We start from the raw sequence: 24740 nt of genomic DNA, 5'->3' as shown, positions 1-24740 counted from the left end.
TGCCCCAACCCCGATTGCCCTGCGGCTCTGTGTGTGACAGGGGGCAGCGCCCCAACCCCCTGATCGACCCTGCTCTGTGGGTGATAGAGGGCGGTGCCCCAACCCCGATTGCCCTGCGGCTCTGTGTGTGACAGGGGGCAGCGCCCCAACCCCCTGATCGACCCTGCTCTGTGGGTGATAGAGGGCGGTGTCCCAACTCCCCCTCACGGGCCCTGCTCTATGTGAGACGGGGTAGAGCCATTCCTCCCCATCGGCCCTGCCCTGAGTGTGACAGGGTGTGGCGCCTCAACTACCCCCCCCCCCAAGGGCCCTGCTCTGTATGTGACAGGGGGCGGTGCCCCAGCTCCCCTATTGGCCCTACTCTGTGTGTGACAGGGGGTAGCTCCCAAAACTCCTGATTGACCCTGCTCTGTGCATGACAAGGGGAAGCTCCCGAAACCCCTGATGGGCCCTGCTCTGTGTGTGACATGGGGCAGCACCTCAACCCCCTGATCGGCCCTGCTCTGCGCATGGCAGGGGGCAGCGCCCCAACCCCCTGATCGGCCCTGCTCTGTGCGTGGCAGGGGGTGGTGCCGCAACTTCCCTATCGACCCTGCCTTGAGTGTGACAGAGGGCGGTGCCCCAACCCCCCAATCGGCCCTACCCTGAGTGTGACTAGGGGTGGCATCACAACCTCCCCATCTGCCCTGCTCTGTGCATGACAGGGGGCGGCGCCCCAACTCCCCAATCGGCCCTGCTCTGAGCCCGACCAGGGGCTGCACCTAGGGATTGGGCCTGCCCTCTGCCACCTGGGAGCAGGCCTAAGCCAGAAGGTCGTTACCTCCTGAGGGGTCCCAGACTGCAAGAGGGCACAGGCTGGGCTGAGGGACCCCCTCTCCCCCCCCGAGTGCACAAATTTTTGTGCACCGGGCCTCTAGTTACAGTTATGAAGTAGCAACGAAAATAATTCTATGGTTGGGTCACAACATGAGGAGCTGTATTTAAAGGGCCAGAAGGTTGAGAACCACTGCTCTACGGTCATGCCCTAACTCCACACCCTGTGTCCAGCCTGCAAACCCCCCTTGGAGCCAAGTACTCCCCGCAGCTTCTCTGCGGCCCGGCTGGAATGAGTTCTCGCCTCCTCCGAATTCCTCGAGTGCTTGGTCCTCGCATGCATCCGTCCCTGAGCATCTCCTGACTCGGTTTACAGGGTGCGTGTGAGTGTGAGGAGAGGTGGTCATTCAGTCCATGAGTCTCTAGGAGTCAGAGGCAATGTCCTCTCTATCTTTAGCCCCCACAGTGCCCGGGCACAGGGCTGTGAAGATAATGGTCAACATCTACAGAATGAAGGTGTGGACAAATAACGAGTGCACAGACCTTGGCCTGCTCCCTGGGAAGACGGGTCTAACAGACACACCTCGCTTGCGGTGCTGCCCACAAAACCGTAATAATGGCCGAGTCACAAGAGTCTGCACCCTGACTGTCTCACTAATTAGGTGCACGACTTTATTCTAAACTCGCTCGCCACCTCAGTTTCTCCACCTCAGATTCTGTTGCTCCCGAGTGAAGAAACCCCATTTCATAGGGTTATAGTAAGGATGCAATGAGACAATGCACTTCCACACACTTCTAAAAGTCTAATTAACTAACCAAGTAAGTAGAAGGCAAGGCGGAGCAGAGCAGAAGGCCAACCTGTAGTGTTGCTCCGCACCGAGGCCAGTGCCTGCAGAAGAGCAACCTAGACGGGCGCTCACGGGGGAGGTGCCTGCAGATCCAAAGCCCAGGTCCTGCCTGCTGCCCTCGCACGGTCCCCTGACCTCTCTCTCGGTTTCCTCGCTCTGTAAACGGGGATCTTAGTCCTAATGCCACAGGCACCACGTGACCCACAGGTACAGGCGCGCACAGTAAGCCCGCCGTACATGTCAGCTGCCGTCACAACTATTGTCGGCATTACCATCTGATAGCTGGCATTGCTGTTTTATTATCAGCATTGTCATTTTCCATATCCCTGACATAGAGCAGGCATTCCAGAAATGTTTCTAGAAACAATCGGACATGAGAATGTTACTGAGCTCCATCCTCTTCCCTGCGTGGACAGTGCTGTTGTCCAGAACCAAGTGGCCAGTATATGGGTCACTTCGTTCCTACCACCTCCCGTGTGGGACAGCAGGGATGCCCGGACACAGGAGTCCAAGCCCGAACGCCACCACACCAGACAGACCTCAGGACCAGTGTCCAGGTGACAAACAGCATTCTCCTGTCCGGTAACATTTGGCTGAACAGGTGAGGCTCCCAGCTTAACATTGCTTTCCTGCTGAAATGCCCAAGATACTCAAGACAGATTTTTAAAGCAAATGTCTGCGTAACTGAGGCGCCAGCTAGGCTGAGCACACGTGTCTGTGTCAAAGCGATGTCTCACCCTGAGCGCAGCCCTCGAGCACCCAGTGCTAACCGGGCTGTGCCCAGAGCAGCCCTCGAGCACCCAGTGCCAGCCGGGCTGTGCCCAGAGCAGCCCTCGAGCACCCAGTCCCGGCCGGGCTGTGCCCAGAGCAGCCCTCGAGCACCCAGTCCTGGCCAGGCTGTGCCTGAGCAGGAGGTGGAGGGACGCTGCCTGCCTTCCTGCGGGCCCAGCCTCTCTCCCAGCAGCACCTGGGCCCTCCTGGGAGGCCCAGCCAAGCCACAGGCCTGCTCTGCTCTGCTCTGCTCTGCTGAGGCGCACAGGGCGGCTCACACACTCACTGGCCCAGAATCCAGGGCCCACAGACTCTGAGAAGGGCTTCCGGCTTCGGCTCCGGAGCAGGGAAGCTGCCCGAGAAAGCGAGCGCAGGGATGGCACAAAGTGATCCACCCCGTCCTCACACTCGGAACAGGCCAGTCAGCGCCAGCTACACACAGAGGAGAGACCAAATCCTAAGAAACTGCACGCGGGGTCACCGATGCCACCACCACCCAGGACCTCACAACTGTTCTGAGTGTGTGTTTTTTAAATATTTTTTAATCCTCACCTGAAGATATGCTTTTATTGATTCTAGAGAGAGAGGAAGGAAGAGAGAAACATTACCTCCCATCTGGGCCCCAACTGGGGACCGGACCTGCAACCTTTGGGTGTACAGGACGATGGTCAACCCACTGAGCCTGGCCAGGCAGGGCCTCCTGTGTCTGAGAGCAAGAGCCCCACCTGCAAGAGCTGAGCTCCTCCTTTCCTGCTGCAAGTACCTTTGTGGGACCCACCAAGGGCGCTCTGGCCTAGGGAGGGAGGGGGGAGGGAGGGGGAGGGAGACGGGGTGTGGGGGGCTCAACTGATTCTCTCGGGGTACGACCTAGAGGAGCGGTTCTGCAAAGCCAGCTGCAGCGAGAGCCAGGCTGGGACTCCGTGCGTTACAGGGCTCAGTACCTGCCCGGCTGTGAAAACCAAGCCCCCATTCAGAGAGGTGACCACCCTCCCCCGCCTTGGACTGCTGGGGCTTCTGGGAAGGCAGGGAGCTCTCCAAGCTCTTCCTCCTCCTCCCCCTTGGAGGAGAGAGGCCTCCACGCTCGGTCCGGAGGCTAGAGCAGAGCTCCCCACCCGCAAGCCCAGGGGGCTCACCCCCCAGCGCTCAGCCAGGAGAGGTGCCTGCCCAGCCGCAGGGCAGTGGCCGTGGGGGGGCGGGGGCTCGCTCTCCTCTGGACACCAGGCAAGCTAGAGAGAAGCCCTGATGGCCCGAGACTGCCCACTGCCCTCCGGTGAGGTGCCCAGGGCGCAGGGTGAGAAGGCCCCCTCGGGTGAGGAGAGCGCCCTGTGCCTCCAGCCGGTGAGGACACAGGACTGAAAGCCAGCGATCTTCCCCGTTCCCTCAGGGGCACCGGCCGTGCCCCTCAAAGTTAGAGGCTCCTTTAAGCTGCGGGTTGGTCCTCTCCACAGCCCCTACCTCCAGGGAACCCGGGAAGGGGCTGGCAGACGCCGGCTGAGCCGGAGGGGAACCACCTTTGTGGAGTGTGTGCCCCATCTCAACCCGAGACCAGTGAGGGGAGCACCTGGGAAGGTGTCGGATGCTGAGCGGGGACCAGGCTGCAGGGGCGGGGCCTCCCCCGCACTCACCAGGAGAGCTTGAACCCTTTCATCAGCACAGTCACGCCAGCCCGCCGGCCCCAGCCTCCGCATCCCGGGTGCAGGGCCGGGGGTCCCAGGACACGTCTGAAAAGATGAGGAAGTGCCAGGAGAACAGCATCCAGGTAACGTGACTGAGCGCAGAAAGGAGGACGAGAGAGCACACGGCAGCCAGAGATCTGTCGCCGCTTCCCTTCCTCCGCCTCCCGGACTGGCTCCGCGGCCAAGGGCAGCTGCTTACATCCAGCCGGGGCTGCGGCCGCCTGTCCGCCCAAGCTGTCGGCCGCCACTGCCCACCTCGGAGGAGGATGGGGAGGCTGGCAGGGCTGCGATCCGCCTGGGAGTTGCTGTCCACAGGCGGCTGGCCAGTCCCCAGGCGCCCTCACCTCACCCTGCGGGGAGCGCCCGCGGCGAGCCCTGGGCGCCAGCAGCGGCCCCAGCGAAGCTGCACCTCTCTTCCCCCTGCGGCTCCCGCAGCTCCATGTAATCCCCTAATCAATGCAGCGCCCCAGCGGCACTGCCAGCCACTTCCGCCCACTTAAAGACACAGCACAGCTTTGTCCCAGGACGGACCCAGAGCCCGGGAGAGGGTGGGTGGGCGGGCAATGCGGGGCCTGGGAGGAAGGGGAGGGGCAGCACTCTCTGAAGACGGGCACTTCCATGGGCATCGCCAGGGGCAGGAGGGGGCAGGAGGGGGCAGGAGGGGGCCTCGGCCCAGGCCCTCAGCAAACCTGGGGAACCCACGGCTGCGCCGACCAGGAAGGCTGGTGGTGTGTGTCTGGGGGTCAGAGGCAGGCGAGCAGCACAGACCACCTTAAGCAGAACCCGCACCCTTTCCCAGCAAGGCGGGGCCAGCATGCTGCGGCTGAGCTGTTCGCGCTCTCCCGGCAGCTCCCCTCCCCACCAGAGATCACCTTCCCGCTTCTGAGGTGTGTGGTGAGGCAGCAACTTATGGAGGCCCAGCAGCGCCCCCTCCCAGTCACCTGAGGCCAGGGGTCCTTTAAGGTGGCCGCCCAGGCCTGGGGTGGGGTTTAAACAGCCCGTCACCCCGCAGGGCTCTGGAAGACCCAGGCCAGGCAGCCTCCGTGAGGAGTGAGGGGTGAGGCGGGACTGGGTTTGCAAAGTCAACTCAAGCCTACAATTCCTGGGAAGGGAAAGGTTCCCCTCCCGTCCTCCAGGCTGGGCCCAGGCGGGCTTCCAGCCCCCCATCTCCGCTGATTGCTTCTGTCTCCTCCCCTGGATGACTGCCTATCTGGGGCAGTAATGCGGATGGGTGAGAGGGAACCAAGAGGCGATTAGTGATGAAATGAAATAGCGACCTTCAACTGAACCATATGAGCCTTTACCCTGCAACTCGCCCCAAAGCAACCGAGAGGCGCGCACATGCTTGTGTGCACGGCATGTCCACGGGACCCTCGAAAGGAATACTCCTAAGAAACCCTGGAGCAAATCCCAGCTGGTGACACTCACTGCACCCGCCCCTCCTAGTGCATTACCTGCCTTCCCTTTCCAGGGCAGGACTTCGGGCTCGCTCCACTCAGCTCAGTCTCCCTGCTTGCACTCAGCTCAGTCTCCCTGCTTGCACTCAGCTCAGTCTCCCTGCTTGCATAGAGCAGGGGCACTACAGCAAGCGCTAATTGAAGTGACCTTATTCAAACCTAATTAAAACCCTGCAGTCTCTCCAGTGTTCAGATGGTCCAGCAGAAATACTCTTTAAGGTCTCCTGAGCTTTCAGAGATGCAGCCCAAAGCAGACCCCGTGCCAGATAACAGTGAAATACTTTTAAGACTTCTAACACATCTGCGCTTATGTGTTTAACACTCCTTGCGCCTGTATCCAAGCCCTACTTTCAGCACAGGTATAGTAAAGATGCGATACCAGAAGTGCCTGGAGTTCTCCTGTATGACCTAGATAAGCCACTCACCCGGCCGCCCAGGTCACGTGACCCAACCCCTAGAGCAGGGATGTGAATTGTGGGGGCCGTATAAGGCCATGCGATCATTTGGTCTGGCCCTGCTAAGGCATTAGGGTGAGTTAAATGTTTGACCAAATATAACAGGCTAAATTTTAAAAAAATATACTTTTATTGATTTCAGAGAGGAAGAGGGAGGGCGAGAGAGATAGAAACACCAATGATGAGCGAGAATCATTGATCAGCCGCCTCCTGCACTCCCCACACTGGGTACCGAGCCCGTAATCCAGGCATGTGCCCGAACCAGGACTCATACAGGGACCTCCTGGTTCATAGGCCAAAGCTCAACCACTGAGCCACACCTGCCCGGGCAGCAGGCTAATTTTTAAGTTGAAAATTTTGTATGGCCCACAACTGATGTTATAAATATCTAAACAGTCCTTGGCAGAAAAAAGGCTCCCACCCCTGTCCTAGAGGAATGTCACTGGGGGTCGCCAAGCGGGTGAGGATATTCTCATCCTGCCCCTCACTGCTCTGGGCACACGCAATGCCCCACACCTGGACCAGCGCTCTCCACGCGTCACATTAGAAACACAGGACTAGATGATAAACTCTTAGCTTCTACTCTTTACCCGTTCCAGTAAAAGAAAAGTCTCCTTTGCAACTATTTAGTAAGAATTTGTTGTGAGCTTATTATGTCAGGCATCATGCTAAGTATTTTACATGCATCATCTCATTCAAACCACACCTCCAAATTATAAAGTGGTGACTATATTTATTTACCAGGTAATGCAGCTAAAAACTAAAGAGCAGAGGTCCTCAAACTTTTTAAACAGGGGGCCAGTTCACTGTCCCTCAGACATTCCACACATGCGCACTGCAGGGCCGGGACGAGTCGGCTGCTAAGCAGGACAGGCAGCGGCGGCAAAAACACCCGGCGGGCCGGATAAATGTTTTCGGCGGGCCGCACGTGGCCCGCGGGCCATGGTTTGAGGACCCCTGCTAAAGAGTGAAGGGTCTTTTTTAAAAATACATTTTTTATTGATTTTTTTCTCTTTTGAGAGAGAGAGAAACAAACATCAATGTGTGGAACCCACAACCTGGGCATGTGCCCTGACCGGGAAGCTAACCTAATCTAATCTAGTCTTCAGTGTAAGGGACGACACGCAACCAACTGAGCCACACCAGCCGGGCAAGAACATGGCTTCGTGATTTGCCTGATGCCAGACAGTCAGCAGGCTGCAAGCTGGGGACTCCAGCGCTTCACCGTACATGTGCCGACAAAGACGCTTCTCTACCAGACAAGCCGGGTGGTAAGGGCTCATGCTCCCAGGACAAAAGAATCCAGGCAGCAGGTAGGAAAGAGACTACGTCAAGCCAGCTGCTTCCTCCATTACTGATGAGTTCGCCAGTGTGTGTGTGCGCGTGTGTGTGTGTGTGTGTGTGTGTGTGTGTGTGAGGTGTGATGTGAGAAACACGAAAGGGGAGGAGAGAGAAGAGCTGAGCTGGTGGGAAGCCCGTCACCCACCTTGCATCCCACTTGCTCTCGAATCTGAATCCAGGGCTTTCATGGAGCTCCAGAACCTGGCTCCATCTCTGTGGTCCATAAAGAAAAACTCAATACAGCCCTGGCTGGTCTGGGTCCCCTGTTTGATTCCAGTCAAGGGCACATGCCTGGATTGCGGGCTCGATCCCCAGTAGGGGGTGTGCAGGAGGCAGCTGATCAATGATTCTCATCATTGATGTTTCTATCTCTCTCCCTCTCCCTTCTTCTCTGAAATCAATAAAAAAAATTATTTTTATAAAAAGAAAGAAAAACTCAGTACAACCCCAACGTGGCTTTAAAGAGCACGAGACCACTGTCCTTCCCTGGAGGGATAAGGAGTGAGACCAAGGGAGTGAAGAAGCCGTCCTCGTTCGCTGTATCTGTCCTCCTGCATTTCCCGTGGAGGGCAGTCTGGCTCGTGTGGTTTACGAGCTCCGCAGCAGGCGGGCCTGGTGCTGACTAATTCTAGGTGCCCAGGGCGGTTGGGACAGGGGGTGGCCGGGCAGGTGCTTCAGTCCTGCTGCCGCCGGGCTCTGCGAGCGGCTGCTCCTGGATACTCATATGTTAGAAAGAGGGAGACTTTTTAGAAATAAGCTGAATTCTGAAGTCTCCCATTTCTGGCCATATGGCAGGTGAGACATCCCGATGGACGTTCCTGCTAAAAACAACTAGAAATGCTGGACCAGATGAGCCATTTAGAAAGAAAAACAAGCTTTTAAAATGCTTGGTGAGCTATCAAAATATTATCCAACTGAGAAATAGTTAGAGGCCACAGACTTAGTGAGGACGGAAGCCCAGGAAGTCAGGAGAAGCCTGTGGGTGGGTTTCCCAGGGGCGTTTGCAGAAGCTGCACTTCTCAGGCCTCACGGACAGCAGTGGGGCTCCGCCCAGAGCTCGATGACGGTGTGAGGGGAGCCCTCCATGGCAGGCCCAGGCTGGCCCCCCTCCCCCCCAGAACAAACATGAAGAAACGCACCTTGTGCTGAGGAAGCTGCCTGTCTTAGCCTTGGCAGCCAACACGGAGGAAAGACTACCTCCCCCAACAGGTTATTACAAAGTGATCCTCACGCAGATCGCTGCCTGATTCTCTACCCAACAATTCCCAAAAGCAATGTGCGAAGGAGAGGGCTGACAGAGGAAGGCCACCCGATCATCATAATTGGTCATAAACAGAGAGCAGAGATAAGGCTTTTCTGGGAGGAAATATGTGTGACATACAGGGTGTCCCCAACAAGGTGTACACACACTGAATAATTAGAGAGGCCGCATTTATTAAGATGCATTTCATTTTCAAAACTGAGCTATCAGCTGTTAAATTGTGTATACATTTTTGGGGACACACTGGTTGTAACTGAAAAAGGAACTCTTCACAAAATATATTTTAAAATTCTAAAAATCAAGAAAAAAGAAAAAATTAGGAAAATAGACACATGATTAGTAAGCACTTTCAGGAGAGAAGATGATCAATAAGGACATAAAAAGGCACCTGACCTCACTAGCACACAGGCAACTGCAAATCTAAATTCCAGTGAGAGGCCATCGCAGCCCGTCTCACAGTGAAAAAGCAAAGTCTTACAAAATCACGGCTGGGAAGGAGCTAGAGGAAGTGTGTACTGGTTCAGCTGCCTACGAAAACCACCACTGGTATCATGTAGGAATGCTTGAGAACGGCATCCCCGGACACCTCACGGATCCTCCCACCGACTGCAAACCAGTGAAGAAGGCATAGGACATGATCCCGTGTGTGGAACACACAGCTGAAGGGGTGGATTAGACAGACAGGTGGTTATGTCCATATCAGTACAGCAGCCCCTCACTCAGTTTTACTCTCTGTGGTTTCAGTTACCCTTGGTCAACTGGGGTGGAAGAATATTACATGGAAAATTCCAGAACTAAACAATTCATCAGTTTAAAAGGCAGGCCATGCTGAGTGAGGAAATCTCACCCCATCCCCTCCAGCCCTCCTGGGACATGACTCATGCCTGGACCGGCAGATCCACACGGCGGCACCACCCACCCACGGCCACTTGGCATCACATGGCCCGTCACGGCTTCGCAGTGCTCGCGTTCAGGTCGCCCGTATTCCACTTAATAACGGCCCCAAACGCAAGAGTGACGATGCTGTAACCCGGGTGGACCAGGGAGAAGCTGTAAAATGGAAATATGTATTCAGAGGAAAAACAGGGTCTATATAGGGTTCAGCACCGATCATAGGGCATCCCTGGGGCGCCTTAGGATGTACCCCCCATGGAGAAGGGGAGACCACTGCATTCTGGACCCATAAAATGCAACATCAAGGGACGACAAACTCAACATTCACAAAGGTGGTCACCTCTGGCGGGTGGGGGCCGGTGGGTCGGCAGCACAGGTGAGATGGCCACCGTGTTTGTTTCTCCTGCCAGCGTGCTTTACGCATATTTAGTACTTTATAATGACCACGCATCCATTCTGCACGTAGCAGAAACCATTTTAAAATAAGCACAGGAACTGGGACCCCCTGGCTTCACCCTCCCCTGGGTGTTGTGAGCAGCCCCATGGGAGGCGGGGTGGTGGTGTGGAAGATCAACTATGACCAAGTCTTGTATTATCTGCATTTTCAAAAATCTGAGCTCAAAAAATTGGCTTCCCCAGGCTCATGGGAACTCCAGCGTCGGTTGTGTTTACATGGTCTGATTAACACCAGTTTGGTCTGCAGGGTTCCAAGCTTCTGGTTACAATGGTTTCTCCCGAACTTCACTGGGTTTGAATGAAAGTCGGAAAAAGTTCCTTTTCGATTTTAGCTGCTTTGACCTTCTCCTGGTCTCCTATGAACCTTCCCTAACCCAACAAAAACACGCCATAGCCTCATCCTGAGGCAGGGACTAGGTGGAAGAGGTCTTCAGCCAGGGCAGCCGCTGGGTCCTGGGCAGACACCCACGGCCCGCGGAGGGGAGCCTGAGAGCCGTGCACCCCAGGGAGAGCCGGCCCCCGACTCCCACCTGCCCACCGTGGCTCCTTCCGCCACCAGAAGGCAAGCCTCCACTTGACCTTGGGGAGTCACAGGGGACACATGTGGAGCAGAAACAGAAAGCAGGCTGGTCCCTGAGGCTCGCTTTCTGTCTCTAGTTCCTGGGCCGGGGGTGCTCCCGCTCTGCCCCGCTCCTGGGAGAGCGCCCCGGGCTGGTGGAGCCGAGAGGCAGGGCCGGCAGAGCTGCAAACTGGGCCAGAGCCGCTGCAGTCACGCTGGGAACCTAGGCCCAGGCTCCGGAGAGCAGCAGGCGCTGAGAGTGTTATATTTAAGGAGCGTTTTGGAGGTCAGGAAGCGAGAGGAGCGTGGGGGAGGGAGAGCCTCCTCTTGTCCTCCAGCCAGAACCTCTTCCACTCTCCCAAGCCCAGTCAGGAGAGCCTGTGAGGGCGGCAGATGGCCAAGGCCACGGCCGGGCGCCTGGTCAGGTGCTCCCCCGCCTCCCTGCCCCCTCCCCCGCCTCCCTGGCCCTCCCCGGAGGCATCTCTCCACCCTCTGCCACTATTAGTCACTGGCTCTGGGGTGATGGTGTGAGCTGCGGGCATTGGCCTTGCCTTCTGGTCTGTGCATCTGTGTCAGCTCCCAGCTGGGAGCCCTCCTAGCCCCCCAACCCCCTCGACCTTAGGGACCCCTGTGCACCCCTGTCCTCCAGCCCCAAGGTCTACTGCTGGGAGGGGGGAAGGGAGGGAGGGGGGGAAGGGCGGGCAGAGAGCACAGAGCAGCAGAGGCTGACAGACTGTGTGGGAAGCAGGTGGGTCTGTTCATCTCAGTGCTTCCTCCGCCTGAGCCGGGACTGACTGAGGGCGCCGGAGTGAAGGAAAAGGACAGACCGCCCCATCCTCTCTGCCCCTCCTTCACAATCTGCTAATCCAGCATGTGCTTCCAGCACCAGCAGCACAGGAAGGTCAAAGCCAAGCTCCAGGAGGCTGCATCCCACCCCCGGCTACTTCACCAACACAGAGCGGAGGCGCCGGGCTCCCCCCGACGCGGGCTGTGCACCCCGACCGTAGGGTGGTCTCTACACTGTGCCACCTGCTCCTCACGGCACCAGCGAGCAGCACTGACCCACACGTAACAGAGGAAGAAACGGCCCAACTGCCAGGAACTGCTCCCGAGACGAGATGAGTGGAAGCTAGAGAAGAGGCCCAGTTGCAGGCCGAGCCCTCCGCCTGGTGCCACGGAGCCCTCCCTCGCTCCGCCCGCCCTCTGGTCAGCCAGGCAGGAGGAATGCCTCCCTCGCTCACCTCCTGCAGAGCCCGCTCAGCTCTCTGGCATCCCTTCTCCATGGAGACTTCCCGGCATGAACAAGAACTGGTTTCCCTGGCCCTGCTGTTTGCAATGGGCACCTCAGAGACACCCTTCCTCCACCTCCCCTTCCCTTCACCCCCAAATCACTGCTGCCCCTTGCACAGTGCAGCCTGCTCAGGGCTGTTCCCGTCTCCCCCATCAGCTGTTGGGGTCACAGCGCACCTGCTGCTAGACAGAGGGTGGCCCTAGGAGGCCAGGAAGGGGACAGCCCCTCAGAGAAACCCCGCCAGCAGGAGCGTGGACTCGAGGAGGCCACGCATTCTGATGACATGCAGACAGAAGGGGGGGCGGGTTTCCATTGCCCCGCCGCTCCTCCTGTTCCCAGGAGGAAATCAGGTGGCGGGCAGGGGGCAGCACCCGCACCACAGCCACTGCTGCGCCTCACTCCCCTCCACAGGGGCCTGTGCTCTCTCAGCTCAGTCACACGGAGCCGCTGCCACGAACACGCAGGTGAAGGAGGGGTGCCGCGTTTAACAGCGAGCGTCTCCTGGCTGAGGACACGCAGGACCCGTCCTGGCAGAGAGGCGGCGGCTGACATGACGAGGCTGCCGATGCTGCGCGTTTCGCTGACAGGGCCGGACACGGTCCCAGAGCGTGTGCTGCGGCTCCGCCGGGGACGCTGATCAGACACTGTTCAGACCCCTACCGAGCAGCTGTGTGACCTTGAGCCAGTCCCTTCACTTCTCTAAGCCTCAGCTCCACTGGGGAAACGTGACAAGGACAACAGCCGGAGAGTGTTCAGGGGTCAAAGGCACAACACGGTGACGCAACGGCAAGTCTGTGCCCAGCGCACAAACCAGCATCGAGATTGTCCCCACAGCCCACCCCTCACTCGGCTGTGAGAGCAGCAGCCTCCGCTCCGTGCGCCCGCCTCCTCCTCCTCCTCCACCGGAATAACATTTCTCATGTCCCTGATTTTGCGGGGGATGTTTTTGTCATTTTATTTGGTAATAGTTCCGTTAGAGCAATCAGCTATTTATTTATCCAACAATATATCCTTATCGAGGGCCCAATATGTTCATGCCCCAAGCAGATCACGGTATTTCAACAATAAATACAATGTCCTCCCTGGTCTCCAGAAGCATGTGATCTGGTAAGAACAGCAGGAGGCAGGCGTTACCGTGAATACCGTGAAGAGTTTAAGGCCGTGGGCTCTGCGAGAGAGCGCAGGTCGTCTGAGTACGTCGGTCCCTAATCATTGTGTCAATTTTTCAATCAGCTAACGGGTAATGGTGAATACTCTCAGCTAACCTATACTAAGTCTGTCTGTGATCATCATTTTTGATTACTCTGGTCTTAACACAAAAGAGTTAGCCAGAAAAAGGATCCAATATTTATTTACCATCCTTTATGGAGGCAAGAACTTCCTATTTGCAAGACAGGTGTCAGCAGCTGCTGCTTCTATCGCTGCCAATAGTGTGTGAGTGTGGATGGAGCAGGCTGCATCCCATTGGGCGGAGTCTGACCTTTCCCTGCCCACCCTCAGGGCCTTTTCTCATCAGCGCCTTAAGGTTGAAAAAAAGGCTCAAAAGTATCCCGGACCTTTTACCTGCTGTATTCTCCTAACGTCACAGCCAACATCATGAGCCCGGCCTAGTCATGAGTATGCCGGAGCTCAGGCACCGTGTCCTGTGACTAGAGTTACTCAGTAGGTGCTCCTTCCGTATGAAGGCACCAGCCTCCTGTGCTGACTCAGGGGCAGAGTGCCCTGTGCACTGTGATGAAGTTTCTACCTGCATCTGTGAACAGTTAAGAAAAATAAGGGCAACCTGATACGTTTCAAAATCTAAATATACTGAATTTCTAAAAATATATATTTTTATTAACTTCGGAGAGGAAGGGAGAAGGAGGGAGAGAGAGAAACTTCAATGATGAGAGAATCATTGACTGGCTGCCTCCTGCATGCCCCCAATTAGGGATGGAGCTCGCAACCTGGGCATGTGCCCTTGGCCAGAATCAAACTCGGGACCCTTTAGTCCACAGGCCAACACTCTATCCACTGAGCCAAACCAGCTAGGGCCTAAATTTTTAATTTTTAATAACATGTCCTTTTACATTTTGTGTTAAAATATTATTTAAATAGTAGAGGCCTGGTGCACGAAATTTGTGCATGGGGTCGGGGGGGAGGGAGATGGGTCCCCCTCAGCCCAGCTTGCACCCTCTCCAATCCAGGACCCCTTGGGGATTGGGCCTAAACCGGCAGTTGGACATCCCTATCACAATCCTGGACTGCTGGCTCCTAACTGCTCACCTGCCTGCCTGCCTGGCTGCCCCAAACTGCCCCCCCCATCAGCCTAATTGCCCCCAACTGTTCCTCTTGCCGGCCTGGTCACCCCTAACTGCCCCCCCGCCAGCCTGGTCGCCACTTACTGCCCCCCCTACCGGCCTGGTTGCCCCCAACTACCCCCCTGCTGGCCTGGTTGCCCCCAACTGCCCCCCTGCTGGCCTGGTTGCCCCTTACGGCCCCCCCTGCCAGCCTGGTCGCCCCACGCAGCCTGCTGTTCAGTCGTTTGGTCATCCCTCACTAACCCCCCTGCTGGCCTGGTCGTAGGCAGTCATCTTGTGAGGGCGTGATGGTCAATTTGCATACCACCGCTTTATTATATAGGATGAATAATGGCGTTGATAATTGTATATTTTAGTTTAAGTTTTGCTGTCTTTTATAGATAAAATAAATATCTGGCAATTCTGCTTCAGTCCACCAACTTTTTCCAATTTCTCTACAAAATCTACATGCGTGCAGACTCTGCTATGAAAGAGCAGACTCCACTATGAGGCAGGCCTCTGAGCCGGTGACCTCCCACAGCCGGCGACTTCCCACTCCACTGCGAGGAGAGCCTGCCTTGGAACTGGGCTCCGGCAGCTCAGCGCCCTGCTCACGAGGTGGTCCCTCAGTCGCAGGGGTCCTGACCTAGTATTTTTTTTATATGATGTTAATGTTATATATAACATATATTACGTTATATTAGTTTAAGTGCACAGCATGGTGATTCAATATGAACACACACCACACACACACACACACAGTTGACCCTTGACAATACGGGTTTAAACTGCACAATCCACTTATATGTGAATTTTAAAAAATAAATAGGTACACTACCATAAATGTATTTTCTCCTCCTTATGATTTTCTTAAGACCAATTTCTTTTCTCTTACAGCATATAACACAGTATATAACATATAACATACAAAATACATGTTAACTGGCTGTGTATGTTGTCGGTAAGGCTTCCTTCCAGTCAGCATTAGGCTTTTTAGAAGTTGGCTTTTGGGGGAGTGAGGAGTCACATGCAGATTGTCAGCTGTTCCGGGGGGGGGGGGTGGGGGGGCGTGGGGGTTGAGTACGCCTCGCTAACCCCCACGCTGTTTACAGGCCAACTGTATATTGCAAAATGGTCCCCACAGTACAACTAGTTACATCCATCCTCACGCGCAATGATAGCCCTTCTTCTTACGATGACTGACCGAGCCGTGAATGCTTTAACGACGCCTTAAATACGCCTGTGCCTCCCAAACACCTCGACCTCAGACCCTGATTCCCACTGTCCCCAAACACCGTTCCCGGAGCCTCAGGGCCTCCGAGCTAGAACGCGGAACCCCCACTGCCCTGCACATCCCGTCTGCCCGACCCCGATGCCCACCTCACAGACAGCACCACCAGCGGCCACGTCACCCGGTCAGACACCTGCAACGCCTACACTCTTCCACCGCCAATGTGATTGGGTAGAGAGTCATGTCATTCCAGCTCCTGAATACAACTCCAGCTGCTTTTGTGCTGTTGGTTTTTAGCTGCCTTTCAGCTCTGACCCTTAGGCTTGCAGGTATAACCACCTCTCCTATTTGTTTACTCACCAAATATTAATTGAGCATCTATTACATACCAACCAATATGCTAGGTGCTATGGGTTTTGTGGCTTAAAAAGCAAAAACACACAACCCCTGTCCTTAAAAAGCTTATAGTCTAGTGGGGAAAGATAGACAAGGCATGTAAAAAAATAAATAAAGTGTCAAAGATGGCACAAGATCAGAAAATTATCAATTATTTGCCTACTTTGCAGCCAGGGAGTACTTTTTCAAAAGCACGCCAACCAGTACCCCAGCCCTCCCCACTTTTCCTTTAACAAGCACTTTTTTGGACATGCTAGCAGCCCTCTGCGCAGCCTCAGGAGGTGCAAGGCTGCACGGCGTGTCCCTTCCTGCTTGCAACTCAGTTTCAGCACCTGCCTCCTGTCCTCACGTGCCTCCCACCGCTACAGCCTGCCCAGCGACGTGCTGCGGCCTGGGCTCTGCGAGGTCCCGCTGTCCACTCTCCCGCCTCCTGCTCAGCGAACACCTACGTTATCTCGTTGCGTCCTCACAGCAGTCCTTCAGGGTTGGCAGCATCACCCGCACTGACAGACGAGGAAACTGAGGCGACGAAAGGCCACGAGGACCCACGCAGGCTCACAGCACCAGGAAGTGGCAGTGCCACTGTCTGAACCCAGATGTGTCCGACTCCAAATCAGGACGAGCTCGCCCTCCTCTCTGTCCACCCGACGACCCACCCGCGCCACCGTTCTCCTAGGAACCACTTCCTTCGGAAAGCCCTCAGGCCGCCCAGGCGACGTCAGAGCTGCTGTGCTCCCCTGGTGACCTGGGCTTCCAGGACACCGTTGCTTGCTGCCTCACTGGTCTCCCCCGGCCCATGAGCACCTGCTCACAGCGACCGTGAGCCATTTCGGGAAGACCCCTCTGCCGCCCTGTAACTGGTAAGGACTGGGTGAATGAATGCCATCAACCTTCCTCAAGGCTGGAACAGAAACTCTCAGCACCCAGTTTATCATCTATGCATCCAACACAGTCACGTCAGGAATCAGACCGACCGAGTCTGGAACTGCAACCTCAGAAAGAAACGCAGCGCCCAGAGATGTGTGACAGCTCAGACCCCCGAGTCCCGGAGCGCAGCCGCGCCCCACAGCCCGGCCCAGGGGCTGGCACAGCCTCCACAGGCGGTGCCTCCTCCAGGGCCACCCCAGCCAACGCCGCATCATCCCTGGGTAACTGACTCAGCTCCCTGGGGTTAAGGGAGACCCTGGGCACAGCGCCCCAGGAATGAGGGGGAAGGCTGCGGAAAGGGGGCATTTACATGCACTTGGACATTAAAACGTGATGTCCAGGTCACACGCAAAGGACTTACCGTGAGTCGCCATAAGGCTTTTTACTCAGCAGTCCCACTGCCTTTGCACCTTATCAGAGACTCAGCCCATCAGCCGTAACGCATAGGTTCTCTCTGTACCTGGTCAGCAAAATGCAAACAGGTTCTCTTTTAAAAAGTATTTTTCTTGATTTGTGCAGAGAGAGGAGGGGAGAGGGAGAGAGACAGGGAAACATCGATGTGAGAGTGAACACCGACAGGCTGCCTCTTGCACGCCCGGCAACATTTTGGTGCCAGGGACACCCAACCAACCGAGCCACCCGGCCAGGGCGCCAACAGCTTCTTCAGGGGAGCGTCTTGATCACTCACGGGATCGCGTGAGAGCCCCATGATGAGGGCACGCTGCCCAGAAAAACGCCGAGGCACGTGACTGCTCGCGGACCTTCCCCTAACGCCCACCCCAGCGCCTCCACGGATCAGAGTTCCCGGGAAGGCACCTGGACCGAACTCCCTCCCAGGGCTGGGGCCGGAGAAGGTCAGAGGAAAAGGATTCCAGGCTGAGGGTCACGCGTCGGATCTGACCAATTAGATTCCCTCAGTGGCCCAAGTCCTGAGAGCACATGCTTGCCTCGGACTGGGCCAGCCCCGGGGGAGTCCACCCCTGGTTAGGTGACCTGCAATCAAGGCCAAGAAAACACACCTGCCTCTGTGTCTCCCCCACCCACAGACACAAGCACGGATACGCGTGTCCGAACTAACCCGGTGACTCCCAACCCCCACTCTTCCCCAGCACTCGCCACTGCTCCCTGGACAGCCCTGGCCGACCCCAAACCACTTAGAACGCCAGTGCCAGCTGGGCGGCAGGTGTGTAGGGGACGTGAGCCTGGAGAGGGATGGCACTCGATGCAGAGAGGGCAGCACTGCAGCCGCAGCACCCGGAGCAAACTGTTTCAGACCCAGACACAGCTGCCGATGTCTGCTCCCGTGGCTGCCTCTGCGCCCTGCCAGGGGGCACAGCACCTGGCACTAGCCATTCTCGGAGTGGGCCCTCAACTGTTTGCTGAAGGACGGAAAAGTGAGGGGGAGAGGAACCGAGGCAGGAGGGAGAGAGTGAGTCAGGGAATCGAGGAATCCAGGGGGCCTGTTCTCATTTGTTTTTTTCCTCCCTAGCTCCTTGGAAAATGTGACAGATCTAAGCGAGTTAAAACAACAGATGCATGTGGTTTTCACCAATGCGCCGAAGAGGAGATGAAAGCCCAGAGAGGTTAAGTAACTTGGATGGGATCACACAGCATGTGGGAGCAGGAGGGAGCCAGGACCCTAGTCCTGTGATCCCTGCGACGTGTCCTCACCACTGACACATCCCTGCCCTCAGCAACAGCTGCTCCCTCGCCGCCCACCTCACAGGACACCCAACCTGCTCCAGGAGTCTGCGCCCCGTCCAGTCTCCCATCTGAGAGAAAGGAGGCCCAGCCACCGGCCAGAGGAAGGCCCCAAAGCCAGGGCTGGGGTGTTCTGGAAGGACGACCTGCCTCTCCTGCACAAGGGGCTGGGCTTACACATGGCTCCTTAGATCCCTTGTCCACTCCCACTGGCTCAAGCTCCTTGTTTGGAAAAATGCACAGAAAAACAAACTGCACATTGCAAGCAGGATTCAGGCGAGATTAGAAATCTGTCTCGGGATCGCCCTCCAGCAGCCGTGGGGTCCACGCAACACAGCACCCTAGTCCCATCCCCAAGAGGCGCCCAGGCCGGACTTCCATTGGGGCATCGAGGAGCGGTGGGAGGGAACGGCAGCGGCATCCACCACTCCGACAGACTCCTTGCAAGCCCCACGGCCAGCACCTGCCCCGCCCACAGCGACCCCACCCAGTGCTCCTCCCACAGTCCGAGGGAAAGGAGGATGCACAGAAGGTGAACAGAAAGTGTGGAGACGGCACGACTGGATGAAGGAAGCTCCAGAGTGCAGGGAGGAGAGGAAGCAGAGAGGAAAGAAAGGCGAGAGGCAACTGTCAGGAGGAGGAAGAGCAATGACAGGGCGAGGCTCCAGAGGAAGACAGGCCCGCGCTCCGCCCAGGCCCTGCAGCCGGTGACCCACGCCCGCTGGTCATCCCGGCGCAGGACGCTGAGTGGGACCCAGCCTTCCTCCCCTCCTTGCTCCTCACGCCCCATCACGCCCCTTCGCTCTGACCAGCCCGGTGCTCTGGAGAGGGGGCCGAGGGAGAGGAGGGGAGAGAAGTGAACCGAACAGAAGGTGCAGCGAAGCCACTTACGCACAGTGCGGCCGGCAGCACTTCCATCCTACCTTTGCTGTCGCCACGTCGGCCGGCTCCATGGTTTCTGCTTGGCCTACGGAGCAGCGGCCCCATCCAGAGAGAAAAGGCAGAGTCACAAACGCCCACCAGAAGGAGCAAACCACCCGTGGGAGGCAGGGAAGCAAGAGGCTCCTGGACACGCTCTGGCCCCCTGGGACCACCTCTGTCGGGGGAGGACCGAGCCTGGGGTCCCCGGACAGCTGGGGGTCTGCGGGTGCTCCCACAGATGCCCATGGGAGGCGGAGCCTGGGCATCTCCCCTGCCTGGGACCTCTTCCCAGGAGGAGAGTGTGGGGCTCCACGGGGCGCCCCCTGCTGGGCGAGGGCACGGGATGCAGGCCTGCCCTCCCCTCACCCAGCCAAGGACCCTGGGTCAGGAGAGGGAGCTTGCGGAGGAGGCCGCTGAGCAGGTGCTGAGCGCAGCAGGAGGGGAGAAGAGGGCCGTGGGGGGCAGGCGTGAGAACCCCGAGAAGAAGGTGCGGCACTCAGACCTCAGACGCGCAGGAGCTGCTGTGCAGGGCGGTGCTGAGCCACAAAGCCGAGCGGCACAGAGTGCGGAGCAGGGGGGATGGCCGGGAGCACTCACCTTGCAGTAACATTCACACTGACTGAGGCCTGCGCAGGAGCCAGAGCGGGCGGCTGGCACCCCCACTCCGCTCTGCTCCCCAAGACTGGCTCAGGGCCTCTGCCCGAGGATACATGCTGCGGCGGTGGCTGGATCTGCGGGCCCTGCTCTCCGCGCAGCTGATTGGAGGAGCAGGATGACTTCATCCGGCCCCATTCATCACTCCAGGCTCCTGCCCAGCAGGGACGGGGCTGCAGGCTGCGGCCTCCTCTCCTCCCGGCCCATTTACCAGGCGCCTGGGGCAGGCTGTGTGGGCGAAGCCGCTGGGGGCAGGGGCAGCGCACCCAGGCCCTCAGGGAGGAGGGGGGCAGGCTGTTCGCATTTCTACCTAAAACACGGAGGGTTCCCTACTCTGAGCTTCTGCTGGAGCTGCCACCACGAAAATGCAGGAGAGCAGCCCCCCACCCCCCCCCCCGCAAACCAGCCAGCAGGTGCGCACGTCCTTCCTGCCAGAAAGCAGAGCGATTCTCCCCCCCACCCCCTGCCCCGGCCCTGGCCGAGAGAACGAGCTATGGGAAAGCAGCCGGCTTCCTCAGGCACCTCCTCCACCCTCTTTCCTAGCATCACCCCCTGCAGAAGGGGGAGCTCCTGAGAGAAAGGGCGCCCTCACTCCCCTCCCGCGTCCTCCCCACCCCACACCCAATCCAGCCCCTACAGCCTAAGGTACCCGGCAAAGGGTAAGTTGAGGAAACCATGGAATGAAAGAAGCAGCAATGATGGTGCGCTCCCGCTCCACCGCCTCCACTCCCCTCACCTTTTCCCCTCAGCCTGGTTCACACCTGGCTCCCCCAGGAAGCGCACACAGGGCGACCACACAGCCCGGAGAGTTCTCCCTAACATCGACAACGCCAGTGCCCCCCCCCCCCCATTACTTCACCAGTGTCTGTGTCTGGCTGAGCGACAGGAACAATAGTAGTAACAACTCCCATTGGTACAGCGCCCCATCATTTACGATGCATTTCAGGTTTATTGCCTCATTTGAAAGACAAGCGGCCCTGTGGGGTCAGCATTGCTTCCCATTTCGGGGATAATTATCTGAGGTGGAGTGACGGGCAGTGGTCTGCCCAAGGTCACACAGCAGAGCTGGACTTAGGCTTCAGTCCCGCCCACTGAATAGCACTCCCGCCAACACCCCACACTGCCCTCCCCACCGCTGCCCCAGCTCCTGCTCCCCATCACCACGGAGATGATAAAATCTCAATTAATTTGGGATTTCCCTTTGGCACCCCCTTTTTTTAAAGATGGCAAAGTTATAATTAAAATGATAAGAAAATACATGATCAAATACAGGAAAAAAAATCTTGGGCCTATCCACAGGTTAGTGCATACATTTAACAAATCTGTGTCCAATGGAAACTGCTTTTAAAAAGCATCATGAGCCCTGGCCCGTGTGGCTCAGTGGACGGAGCGTCAGACTGTGGACCAAAGGGTCCGGGTTCGATTTCTGTCAAGGGCACGCACCTAGGTTGCAGGCTCCTTCCCTGGCCAGAGCCCTGGTTGGGGCGTGTGCAGGAGGCAACCAATTGATGTGTTTCTCTCACATTGATGTTTCTCTCTGTCTTTCCCTCTCTCTTCCCCTCTCCCTAAAAATTAGATGGAAAAATATCCTCGGGTGAGGATTTAAAAAAATAAAAAATAAAAAGAATCATGAGAGACTCTCTCACGGTTACTTTATTTAGGCAGAGAAGCAGAAAAGGACACCTGACCAAACTGGCCCACTCGCGAGATTACAATGGAGGGAAAAGGCTGCGACCCTGGTTGCCAAAGGCACATTTTTTCCAGACACATGCACACAGCACACAGCACTCTGCTTGTCCTGGCGCTGGCCACGGTGAGCCAGCCGAGGTCCACAAACCCACACAAAAAGGGCAGGGACTTGGGCAAGAGACCAGCATTTAGGCCAACGGACTGGTTTCCTGGTCCTCACTGCCGGGTAAGAGGCTTTGCTGGCACCGCAGTACAGGTACCCCACCCCACCCCCACCCCACAATGGTGTGGGGGCACCAGTCCCACCCGTGTCCTCTGCTGGGGCCTCCAGATGTCCCTCCGGCCGCTGCTTGGCCTGCCGTCCTCTCAGCTCCTGGGCTGACAGTCAAATGTACAAACAGACGGAGAGCAGAAGGCTGGTCCCTGAGCGAGGATGTTCTGTTTTGTCAGAATCACACGGAAATCGGACTCATGTTCGTGAGACTCATCCAGCCTCCCCAGGGACCAAGCACATCCCCGCTCCGACGTCAAAGGCATCCAACAGCCCCACAAGGATGAGCACAGCCAACAGCGTCACGGGAGCTGCTCAGCCAGGAGCGTCCATGCCTGTTTCACGAAGCGATTCATGTCCTGAACTCAAAGCAGCAGGGGAGGCTGTCAGCCCAGAGCAGGCCGCCTCGGGCGCGGCAGGTGGAGGCGGGGGATAAGCTAGGCCGTCATGAGCGCGGAGGGAAGGAACCGGGCGCAGGGTCCAAGACAATTCCAGAAGACAGAAAGAGGGTGCCTGCTGGGACCAGTTCCAGCAGGTCATAATTTCAAGAGTTTCATCAAAAGGTTGATGAGACTTGGGAACTCCACAGGGTTGAGTCACACATGTAGTCACCGGTTGGGAATGGCTGAAGGCACTTCCCCAAACCTGAATAGGAAACTGATTGTGGCTGCCAGACAGTTAAAGGGCATCTTAATCTACATGTTATTGCCTCCTACTGGCCGAACACCTGAACAGCCACAGGCTATTCCCCAAACTGACAGTGCTTCTGTACCCTTTGAAACCTTACCCTTTGAAGTGTATTATCTCCACCTTGTCTTAGGACAAATTGTGTTAATAAAAACAAGGGTCCTAGACAAGGAGGGAGTCTTCAGTTCCTTTAGCTGAAGGTCCTCTGACCCCCAATGCCTTTCAAAATTATATCTTGTCTCGGACTCTTTATTAGTCCCTGGATTCCTATGTCATCTGCGCACAATGTCTTTTCCAGATTCCTGAACCCTTCCTGATGCCGGGACAAGAACCCTGGCAGGTGACACTGAGGGAAAAGGCAGATGGACGCGCGGGGCCTCATGGAGCAGCCACTGAGCCCGCCTGCCTCGCTCCTAGAGCACAAACAGCTCCTCTACTCACACACTTGCTCTTCGAGGGGGAGACCAGAAACTCTCTCTTCTACCATTTCATCTCGTTCCATTTTGGCCAACATTTAGTGAAAAGACAGGTCATTCGATAGACCATCTTATAATACCGTTTTCTCCACAGGGCACGTCTTTGTGTGATTGCTTTCCCCTAAGTGTGAGATTCTACCCCTTCATCACTGTGCCTAGGTACCAGGTTAGGGAAGGGGAAACCCCGAGGTCCGAGGAGCCTCAGTGAGCTTTGTCCGGGGACCGGGACGGTCCAGTGTGGGGGGAGCAGCGCCCGTTCCCTGAGGATGCGGGGGCCCTGCACTGCTCCCTTAGGAAAGGCTGCCTCAGGTGCGGGGTGGCGGCAAACCCGGCAAAGCTGCTTCCAACCCTGGTCAGAGAGCCTCTGGCTGCGGAGACCCTGGGTGAAGGGCAGTGGCCTGGCTTGTAGGATAGGCGGCTGGACCCCAGCCTGTGCCGGGACTGCAGCTCTGGATCAGGTGCTCTGCCCACAGCGAACCTTCTGCCAAGCGTCTGTGTGCTGAGCGGGAGCCACAAAGCCGGCAGCGAGGCTGGCGAGGCTCGTGGAGCCACAGGACCCAGAGCACAAGCGCCTGCCCCACGAAACCTAAGAGCCCCACAGAGCTGGTGAGGGTGGAAGCGGACTGGACAGAAAACCAACCCACCTGTGCTTTTTTTTTTTAACCATCAGAGAAAGTTTCTTTAGAAAGTCACAGAGGCGGAAGAAATGGGCTCAGGAAAGAAGTAACAGAGGCAAAGTGGGGGGCGGGGCTGGAGCTCCTGGAAAGAGAAAGGCCAGGAAAACACCTTGGGGGCAGCGGGAGGGGGGTGGGGGGGGGGAGGGCAGGCTCCACCCAGAGCTGCCAAACCCACCTACTTTTTCAGGTGAATGACGACATGAGAACAGCGAGGCAGGCAGTCCTTAGAATAAGAAAAAGGCAGAGAGGGAATAAGGAAAAGCAGGACAACAGGATGACCTTTGGGCCATGCTGAAGGGTGTGGACACCAAGGGGGACGGGTAGGGAAATGTGGGGGGAGAGGGGCACCAAAGAACAAGACAGGAGACAAAATAAATGAACGGAAGAAGGAAAAGACACAAAACCAGGGAAGGTGATCAAGTTGCAGGTGGGAGGAGAAGGGAGACGAAGTTACCAGCTCTCCGTGGACATTGCCACCGAGGACCCCACTGAGGCGGCCGGAAGGGACTCGGATGGACAGAACCTGGACAGGAACCGCTCGCAGGAGAGGCGGCAGCTGGGCTGCCAAGTTCAAGGCCGATGCCTAGCAAAGCTGCGCTGCCCTCCGGAGAGGTCGGAGTGGAAGGCGGGCAGGAGGAGTTTGAGACGGGCGGTAGGCATTAGGCTCCAGGAGGAAAGGAAATGGCCCGAGGGACCAGTCACTTCCAGTTCTGCCCCCCTCACCTGGGGGGGAGATGCCGGAGGAAGGAGAAGGGTAAGCAGTGCCAGCCTCGCGCGGACAGAGGAACAGGGCAGGCCCGCCTCCCACACAGCTCGCCCAGGGGTGCTCGGAGCTCAGGCGAGACTCGGGGACCTCCGCTGTGTCAGTGCCATTTACACGGGTTCCTCACAGAAACAGCAGCAGGCGGAGGGCAGACCCGCTCCCGATGCCACGGTACCCTCTCCGACCGCCGGCGGAGCTGACGGGCTGTGTGGGGGGTGGTTACATCTAGACACACCCGGATTCCGC

General features: G+C 57.2%; 1 protein-coding gene across 6 annotated transcripts in view; it reads right to left on the bottom strand.

The window, feature by feature from the left end:
* Positions 1 to 24740, bottom strand: part of GRAMD1B (GRAM domain containing 1B) — a 166263-nt gene that overhangs the window by 90878 nt on the left and 50645 nt on the right. Inside the window, exon 1 of one of the 6 annotated variants that reach the window (XM_070400033.1) lies at positions 19280 to 19342. The exons of 4 other annotated variants lie outside the window; for them this stretch is intronic. Coding sequence is in view for 1 of the 2 variants with exons in the window: in XM_070400032.1 (XP_070256133.1) it covers positions 4058 to 4080 (23 nt within the window). In the remaining variant the exon portion in view is untranslated. Of the gene's footprint in view, positions 1 to 4057; positions 4245 to 19279; positions 19343 to 24740 lie in introns of those variants that run through there. One more of the 6 variants, XM_070400032.1, reaches the window with a different exon arrangement.

The sequence above is a fragment of the Myotis yumanensis genome, unplaced genomic scaffold, assembly GCF_028538775.1.
Source record: "Myotis yumanensis isolate MYYU_CA2020_CCGP unplaced genomic scaffold, mMyoYum1.0.hap1 SCAF_19, whole genome shotgun sequence".
Lineage (NCBI taxonomy): Eukaryota > Metazoa > Chordata > Mammalia > Chiroptera > Vespertilionidae > Myotis > Myotis yumanensis.
Note: the sequence above shows the minus strand (reverse complement) of the source record. Positions and strands in the feature narration are given on the sequence as shown.